This window comes from Clupea harengus, chromosome 1 (genome assembly GCF_900700415.2).
Source record: "Clupea harengus chromosome 1, Ch_v2.0.2, whole genome shotgun sequence".
Taxonomy (NCBI): Eukaryota; Metazoa; Chordata; class Actinopteri; order Clupeiformes; family Clupeidae; genus Clupea; species Clupea harengus.
This window is the reverse complement of record NC_045152.1, coordinates 13,825,296-13,834,927: the sequence shown is the minus strand read 5'-3', so window position 1 is coordinate 13,834,927 and position 9,632 is coordinate 13,825,296. Positions and strand designations below refer to the sequence as shown.

Here is a 9,632-nt window from a genome sequence, read left to right as displayed (position 1 = left end):
AACCGGAAGTTGGAACTTTACTTCGATCTCTGGTTGGTTAATGACCTGAACAGCCAATCACTTGTGTGTTTAGTCGTATGACTTCGTAAAAGTTCGGTTAACAAGTCAGTTGAGTATTGAGCCGTATAACTTCGCAGAAATAAAGAAAAATACAAAAAACGATTGTTTAAAAGGCAGGTGATCGACACAATTTCTCTACGAAAAAGTAAAGGTCCTGGTATTAGCCAGTCAAACGGAGTAAAGTACCCACTTCCGGTTTCAATACGGATCCCACCGGAAATACGTTATCTCTACCTACAGTATTCATTTACTTGATGTTGTTATAAACACATTATAAAGAAGTTATGCATTTACTTGATGTTGTTATAACACATTTCAGATCCTATTCAGTTCCAATGACTTAGAAGCAGACACACTAATAATATTAGCTGATTCATATTATAATGCATTCAGTTCCCATCCTCTATGGCTCTAAAACACATCTTAATGGGCCTCATCCCTCTATTCATAAACACACACACACACACACGCACACACACGGACATACCCACACATGCACACACACACGCACACACACACACACACACACACACACACACACACACACACACACACACACACACACACACACACACATGCAGACGCACACACACACACACACACTCACACCCCCCGTCAGCTGGTGTGTGTGTGTGTGTGTGAATTAGTTTCCTGGTTACCTGGATGAGGATCTTGCCGAGGCAGACAGAGGGCGTGCTGAGCTCAGCCAGGAACATGACGCCCTGGAAGAAGTCCCCACGGCCCTGTCTCCAGAACTATGACACAGAAAGCACAATAGAGGAGGTCAAAGGTCAACTACAGAGAACACAGCAGTGGCTGAATGTGATGGCTCTGGAGCTTGGCCTCACACACACACACACACACAGGTCCTCAGGCTCAAGGGGTGTGTTTGCACTCTTTTTTTTTTTTTTACTAAACTCACACACACACACACTCTGCTCACACCCACACCATCCGCCATGCCCGTGCACTGTCAAATGAGATTAGAAAAACAAGAAAAAAAGAAATCCATGGCGACAGTTACCACAGAGACAGGAAAGCAGACGGTGACCATGACGACGTGGTGTAGGACCATGAGGAACTCTCGGCGGAGATAACTGGTGAAAGCCACGCCCATGGGCTTGGGGCCGTTGTCGACCTCGTGACCTTTCACCCTTAGCTTGTGCCAGTAGCACTGGAACATGGCGTAGATGTCGTAGACAAAGTAGGGCACAGCAAACAGGATGTACGCGCTGGTCAGCCAATGCCTGGGGAGGAAGAGAGGAAGAAGAGGACAAGAATGAGAGAGAGAGAGAGAGAAGGAAGAAGAACAGAGTGTGTGTGTATGTGAGGGTGTCAAAAGGGGAGAGTGTGTGGGGAGAGGGTGAGGGTATGAAAAGAGTGAGTGTGTTGGGAGAGTGTGTGTGGGTGTATGTGAGGGTGTGAAAAGAGTGAGTGTGCGGTTGAGTGTGTGTGTGTGTATGTGAGAGTGTGAAAAGAGTGAGTGTGTGTGGGTGTATGTGAGGGTGTGAAAAGAGTGAGTGTGTGGTCGAGTGTGTGTGTGTGTATGTGAGAGTGTGAAAAGAGTGAGTGTGTGTGGGTGTATGGGAGGGTGTGAAAAGAGTGAGTGTGTTGGGAGAGTGTGTGTGTGAGAGTGTGTGAAAAGGGGAGAATGAGTGAGAGGAGGGAAAGAAAGAGGAGAAAGATGATTGAGCACTGATTGAACATTTATGTCAGATTTGAAGCATGACCTCCGTATTCCACCTCAGCAGTCTTCACACCATCAAACCCAGCTGGCAGATGACTCTCACACACACACTCTCAACAGATTTGGCCCAGATATGAAACACCCCCTCTCTCTGATCTAAACCACCCCCTATGATCTAACCCCCCTCTCCTACACACACCCCCGATGTAAAACAAACTGCCTACCCATCCAGCCTACATTTAATTATGGTCCAAGACCGCCCCTCTGATCTAAAAACCCTCTCTAACATGAAAACCCCTTCTGATCCGAAACCCATTTATAATCTGAAAACCCATTCTCATTTTATAGCTCTTTCTGACCTGAACCCTATAACTGATACAGAAGGTGCATATTGTGTCATAAAATGGAGGCTGTTCTCATGTAAGTCTGGGAGAGCACACTGCTAACTCTGCATGTAAGTCTATGGGAGAGCACGCTGCTAACCCCAGTGAGGGGGCTGTTCTCATGCTCTGTCTATGGGAGAGCAAACTGCTAACTCTGCATGTAAGTCTATGGGAGAGCACGCTGCTAACTCTGCATGTAAGTCTATGGGAGAGCACGCTGCTAACTCCAGTGAGGAGGCTGTTCTCATGCTCTGTCTCCACTCAATGAGCGTCTCAAACGACCGTGAGCACGACATGAGCCGTGGCGATCACACTGCAGGCATGTGACTGACTCAGATCTGCCCTTGAGTGCACTGTTCACAGTTCCACATCACGGGCCTAGCTCTGTGTGAGTGGGACCTACTGAAAGAGGGACATTTCTGCGGCTAACCCCCAGCAATGTGTGTGTGTGTGTGTGTGTGTGTGTGTGTGTGTGTGTGTGTGAGAGAGAGACAGAGAGAGAGAGATTCACAGAAGACTATTCAATATTGAAAAAGTTAGTGGAACGAAATAATTTGAAATGGAAATAATCTCATATTTACCATCTCAAGTGAAACTAAACTTCCATTAGAGTGCACAAGGGATTGTGTGACTAACTGGCTGCTCTTTATTAGGTCAATTAGATAGATAGATAGATGATAGATGGATACTTTATTAATCCCGAGGGAAATTTAGGTCATCCAGTAGCTTATACACATACACAAATACACATATACACTTATACACCTCACCGACATACATACATACATAAAATCACATATACATACACATAGGGAGAACATATTCACACAGAGTGTTTCCAGATGCAGGAAAGGGTCTGACCCTATTGTACAGAGTGCAATGATTTTGACAGTGTCGGTGCTAGGAGGAAAGTGAAAAGTGAAAAGTGATCTTGTGCTGCTGGTGTGGAGAGTGCAAAAAAATATATAATGTTCTTGTGCTTGTGAGGATGGGTAGTGCAAGATAGTGATCTTGTGCTTGTGTGTGTGTGTGTGTTTGGAAAGTGCAAAGAGCAAAGTGATAGTGCAGGATATGTAGGTGGTAAAGTCTGTGCATGGGGCTGGGATGAGATGAGATGGGATGAGCAGGGGAGGGCAGACTGAGATGGACTCATGCAGAGAAGTCCATCTCCCTCCCCCTCCCCTTCTGCGTGGCGTTAAAAAGTTGAATGGCCCTGGGGACAATCGACTTCTGTATATTGCAGCATAGCAAGTCATTCTAAAAGCACTCTTTGACGAGACAGTCTACAACTTGTATGGATTTCCACACAGTGACTGGTAAACACTTACTGGTCCTCGATGATGTCATCACAGGAGGTGGAGATGATGTAGCCAGCGGAGGAGGCCATGATGGCCTGGATAGAGGACACCAACCTTTAAAACACACACACACACACACACACACACACACACACACACACACACACAGAGAGAGAGAGAGATGATACACATGAAACACTATTCTTAAAGAATTACACATTAACAAAGGCAAACACACATGCACACACACTGCATGCTTTTATCACTCACATACACACACACACACACATGCCACACGGAGATCATATAAAAGACACTACACAAAAAATACACATACATCACACAAAATCCACTCTTCACACACACAACAGATTGAGAACACAATGCACCTCCAAACACACACACACAAAAAATACAAATCAAACATTACACACTCACACTATCTACACTTTCAAAACAACCACAGAAACCACATCAAACACACAGACTACTGCACACACAAACACACATAAGATCTAACAGACAACACACTCTAAACCTTCAAAACACTGAAACAAACCAGATCAAATGCACAGCACACACACACACACACACACACACACACACACACACACACACACACACACAGTGCATCCCCTGCACATTCACATTCAGTCCTTCAGATGAGAAGCCAGTGATCTCAGTCATACAATAGCAGCAGCACCATCAATAAAGGATTTCAGACGCTCCTCATGCCATTGAGAGAGTGTGTGTGTGTGCGTGTGTGTGTGTGTGTGTTTGTTTGTGGGTGCGTTCGTATGTGTGTGTGTGTGCGTGTATACGTGTGTGTATGCGTGTATGTGTGTGCGTGCGCACATGTGCATCCAAAATATACTGTACCAGGACGTACGTGCCTGTATGGCATGAGGTCAAGTGTGTGTGTGTGTATGCGTGTGTGTGTGTGTGTGTGACGTACGTGCCTGTATAGTGGCATGAGGTTTAGTGCGTGTGTGTGTGTGTGTGACGTACGTACCTGTATGGTGGCATGAGGTTAAGTGTGTGTGTGTGACGGCTGTGCCTCTATGGTATGAGGTTAAGTGTGTGTGTGTGTGTGTGTATGCGCGTGTGTGTGCGTGTGTGTGTGTGTGTGTATGCGTGTGTGTGTGTATGTGTGTGTGTGACGGCTGTGCCTCTATGGTATGAGGTTAAGTGTGTGTGTGTGTGTGTGTGTGTGTGTATGTGTGTGTGTGTGTGTGTGTGTGTGTGTGTGACGGCTGTGCCTCTGTGGTATGAGGTTAAGTGCTGAGAACCATTCGCTGCTGAATGTCTGGATGGTGGCTATATATGTATGTGGCTAATATGAGTAGTTCAGACTGCACGCCTATATTAGACTATATATGTATGTGGCTAATATGAGTAGTTCAGACTGCACGCCTATATCAGACTATAAATGTATGTGGCTAACCACAACCCTATATATGAATGTGCACATCCTACACATGCCGCTGTTTTGGCATTGGCCCAGGAGACCCACAGCAAACCTGTTGAGTCATACACTATATGCCATGTGTTCATGCGTGTGTGTGTGTTTATGCATGTATGTTTGTGTGTTTCAGTGCATGTATGTGTGTTCATGCATGTGTGTGTTTATGCATGTGTGTGTGTGTGCATGTATGTGTGTGTGTTTGATTTGTGTGTGATATCTGGTGTATGCATAGGTGTGAGTGTGTTTGATTATGTGTGTGTGCATGTGTGTTATTTCTCAGTGATATCTCTTCTATATATATATATATGCAACTGAGTGTCTCTCTGAGTATGTGTGTGTGTTTTATTTCTGTGTGATATCTGGTGTATGCATAGGTGTGACTGAGTATCTCTCTGAGTGTGTGTGTGTGTGTGTGTGTGCACGTCTGTGTTACCTGGCAGACACCACCACAGCATCTCCTTCGCTCCAGCTGAGTCCGGGGATACGCTTGAGGCACTGCTTGGAGAGCAGGAAGAGGCCTGGGAAGAAGACGGAGCCCGCAGCCAGAATGCTCAGCATGGCGGCCCGCGCTGCGTCCAGCTGTCTCAGGCCACAGGAGAAACGGGCCGGCCGGCCGGCGCTGCCACTCGCGCTGACCTCTGTCACAGCACAGACACACTGCCTTTAACAGACGCCGACACAGCCAACGCTGACCTCTCTGGCCTACGAGAAACTGGGTAATGTCTTTACTTCACAATGTACATCTTTAGCCTACATACATCTTGGCTAAGAATCAGAAGCTTACAGTCTTAGAAGCAGCTGTATGATGTGATTATTTATACGTATCTTACCTAAGATTTCAGTACCTTACACCCTAAAAAAATACGGTTTTCTTTTTAATCAAACACTGGGTTGAGCAAAAATAATTCGCTGAATTCTGAATCATATGTCTGTCCAACATAAGATTCCGTCTATACAGTGCACGCTTACAAAGATGTCCCCCTGTATGTCGGCTACGCGTGTAACCAGGATGTTTCAAACTTCATCACGGACAAAGACTATTGGCCAAGATCAAAGTCGAACCATTTGTCACACGCCAATGAACGATCAGTTACAGGACATGAGAGGCACATGCTTGAACCCTGTAACAGTTTAACGTCACTCTGCATGTGTGTTTAGAACGCAATCTGACGAGAAACCAGGCTATGATTAACGAAAATTAAATACTTAATGTCGGCGGGATTACATGTGCTAAGGCTTAGCTTCAATGGATCACTCAAGATTAAAGCCCAGATGTAAGGTTGTAGATGCCAGCAATTATGATGCGAGTGATGATTATACACAAGCAAATAACATGACAGGCAAACTATGATGGGCAGTGAGAAGAGATGTCGTGGGACACGGGCCTTCTTTGCCCAAAATGACGGAGTAATAATGTGCAGAAGCCTACTAACCCGATGGCCGATTTATTAGTCTGCCCTGAAACAGAGGAATGCTGTAAGCCACGATGCTCAGGAGCTTCCAAAACGCCGTTGTGCGTCAAAAACAGCAGGTTGTCTCTTTAAGTTTATCATGGGTTTATTACGGTGAAGGAGGCAGCGGACTGCTCCAAAATATTAAAGTACTTTTGAAATGCGCTCAAAATGCCCAAAATGCGCATTGCGCTACCATGAAATCGCAAACGCAGACAGTTTTAATGATCTACATAAATAAGCTGAATTGCCTTTGTGACAGCGAATAACCCATATCTCTACAGCCAGCCACGTTTCATTGCAAAAACTGAGTAGCGTCAACATTGCGACACGGCGTCTCTCAATATGATCCATCGTTATTGGTTTAGGGAAGACAATGCCCATTGACACGACAGGCAAACATGTTTGATAACGCAAACAGCAAATAATACACATGATTTCAAAATGCAATGGTGTGAAATTCCATAATTACAGCAAGAATATGTATGATCGAACATAAAATGATAGCCTATAACACGCAATTAGCATGCCACAATGAATGGAGTGAAAAGACAGTGGACGTACGTCGGGGTTGTGTGGTCCGGTCAGCGGCCTGTCGAGACGCGAGTCCTGGGGAAAGCGAATTGTAGAGCCCGGGTATTACACGCCTGGCTATCTGACATGGTTTACAATTTTATTTTCTTACAGCGAAATAAAATTCGCTCCGAAAGACGCCTCTGGTGATGCGACTCTTAATTCTGTCGATCCCCGACTGGTGTCTTCGCGTGTCTCCACACTTCACAAATATCGCCCTTTAAATCCCGTTTTTAGTCCTCCGACGTTGCCGCTAGCGGTCTGATATGAGTAGAACCAACAGACTTTTCAGGTCAGTCATACCGAACGCGTCAAACCGAACAAATTGTGAGCAACCCAGCGCCGGCGGCTAGCGGACTGACACCACTTCACACTGGCCGGATAAACTTAGCTAGCACATCTCCATTAGCAGGCTGCGGGCTTCACTATCGATCAGCATGTAAGGGCACGGCTGCGCAGGAACACACATGGGTCAGACAGCTGCACAACGGCCCCTCCACAAACCACTGGCGTGTCTGTCAAGCCGAGTTCATACGCTTTAAAACAAAGCGGATTTTCCTGTAGTGAATATTTGGCTTATACTACAGTTTATCAGTCAAACCTCTTAAAATATTTGGAGTAGCCTAATGAACAGCTCCAGATGACAGGGTTAACGGTAAAGGAACCACTGGTTCTGTTGGGTTCAGGGGACTGTTCCGGGTCGGGCTTGGTTCTGGGCGCCTTCAAAGGTCATATGATCAGAAAACATAACCTTACATGGCTCTGCGGGATTAATGTCACTTAATCCATTGGGTCCTTCTGTGATGAATTGGTCTGTCTCAACAATAGCGGAGGCGCCAGTGCTTTATATGATCCGGTTGGCGTGAAACGTGAAGGCCTGTTAATGTTTTGACTTGGTGGTATTCGTGGAAGATGGTGACACAGCAATCAGTAAAATGGTACCAGGAGCAATAATATCTGAGATGAGAATAGGCCCGCCACAGAAATTCTTACCCAGGGGAGCAAAAACACTTTCTGCTGAATATCAGGTCAAGGTTATTCTCACACACACACACACACACACACACACACACACACAGGCTTATATGCATGTAATCCTTCACATTCACACAGGCAGACCAGGCAATGTAGAAATATGATTACTCCTTTTCTTTTAATAGTCAAAATTACAAAATAATGACATGTTCTACATAATCTACAAAGTAATAACATGATAGTCATGATCATGATAAGCATCAACATTATTTCTTTTTTTCTTTTTTGCACTAACAACTGTTCATAGACATGCATACTGTTGAGAAATATAAAAATAGAAATATAAATACATCCCATTAATATTCCGACTGGATCCAAGACTACGGTTTAAAATAGCTTTAGTTGAGCGAATTCGAGTGTGGTTGAGTATAAGGCATTGAGATGCACTGGCTGGACTGAACAGACTCCTATTATGAAAAGGAAGAGGTATTACTTCAGCAGTAACGCAGAGAAACCTAAAAGAGGGCCCCGTCCCTGTTTGGATGAAGGGGCCGCTAGTCTTCGGAACAGGAAAATAACAGCTTCTAATTCAAATGAATCCTAGGAATAGCCAGATGATACACCAACACTAAACTGATTAAATAATTTCACTCCCGTACAAAACCAGGGTTTGTTTTCTTCTCTTTTTTGGCCTTTTCATTTTTTAATAGCTGGGCAATGAAGTACAGTAGGCTATCTTAATTATCACCATGACAACTACCAGCTGATCACTTAAGATGGTCACCCCAGAGTTCCTCATGGACATGGAAGTCACACGTTCACCATATAAACACATAAACACACACATCCGAGGGGGTCTGCATGTTTCCAGACAAGTCCCGCTGGAATCAGTAATGTAGGTAGCACTCATCCGGGCCCAGGTTTTGCTGTGTGAAGCGGAGTGCGTTTAAAATCTATACGGCTAACATAGGCTACACATGTTCACATTGGAAAAACTGTCAAACACAACCCCCAACCCACCCTCTACCAACCCACCCCCCCTTTGCCTACATTCTTCAGATGTACAGTTTCAAGCCCGTCACTGTCATTTTTTAACAGGGACGACAGCCAGGGAAACACAGGGCAGTTTCAACAACAGAATTAATTCAAATGACTACAGACGCAAACAACCATTGTAAAACAGGCAAGGAAAAAAATCACACACACACTGAGCTCAGCTTTTTGCAGTGGTAAGGTCATACTAGTCACCACTACTGCTGGTATGACAACATGATGTGGGTGTGTCAGCAATATTCAGCCAACAAGGTGTATTACTGGAGCAAAACCAATCAGAATGCATCTGCAAATGATACAGTAGAATCAGAATCAGAATCAGAATCACAATACATCTACCTTGCAAATAAATATGTAGATTTCCTTATCAATCCAGCTGGTAAACTAGGCATGTGTCTTGGTGAAGTAGTTGTATCCACACCAGGAAGTCACACCAGCAGTGTTGGCAAGTTTCCACCCATCCAGTTATGGTCATTACCGCACAGCCACCGCTGACCAATCAGAGCTCTCTGAGTTCAACCATTGTAAGGTGCTTGAGGATTCTCACTCTTGCAAATCTGTCTGTCCTCCTTGTGTTTCAAACTGTTCCAGTTAGCAACTGAGTCTGTGGCCGATCTGGCCCAGATCGGAGCCGTATCTGGGCCGGGTTGAACCCAGGACCGGCCCGTATCTGAGCCAAGACCCACT

General features: G+C 45.1%; 1 protein-coding gene across 2 annotated transcripts in view; it reads right to left on the bottom strand.

The window, feature by feature from the left end:
* The window catches only part of tlcd3bb (TLC domain containing 3Bb), a 14,132-nt gene extending 6,676 nt beyond the window's left edge, over positions 1–7,456 (bottom strand). Inside the window, exons 1-5 of one of the 2 annotated variants that reach the window (XM_012837696.3) lie at positions 6,909–7,456; positions 5,327–5,531; positions 3,459–3,542; positions 1,085–1,307; positions 720–815 (exon numbers count right to left, since the gene is read on the bottom strand). In XM_012837696.3, the coding sequence (XP_012693150.1) occupies positions 720–815; positions 1,085–1,307; positions 3,459–3,542; positions 5,327–5,451 (528 nt within the window). In that variant the 5' untranslated portion in view covers positions 5,452–5,531; positions 6,909–7,456. Of the gene's footprint in view, positions 1–719; positions 816–1,084; positions 1,308–3,458; positions 3,543–5,326; positions 5,532–5,723; positions 6,833–6,908 lie in introns of those variants that run through there. The other variant, XM_031568288.2, reaches the window with a different exon arrangement.
* Between the last annotated feature and the right edge of the window lie 2,176 nt (positions 7,457–9,632).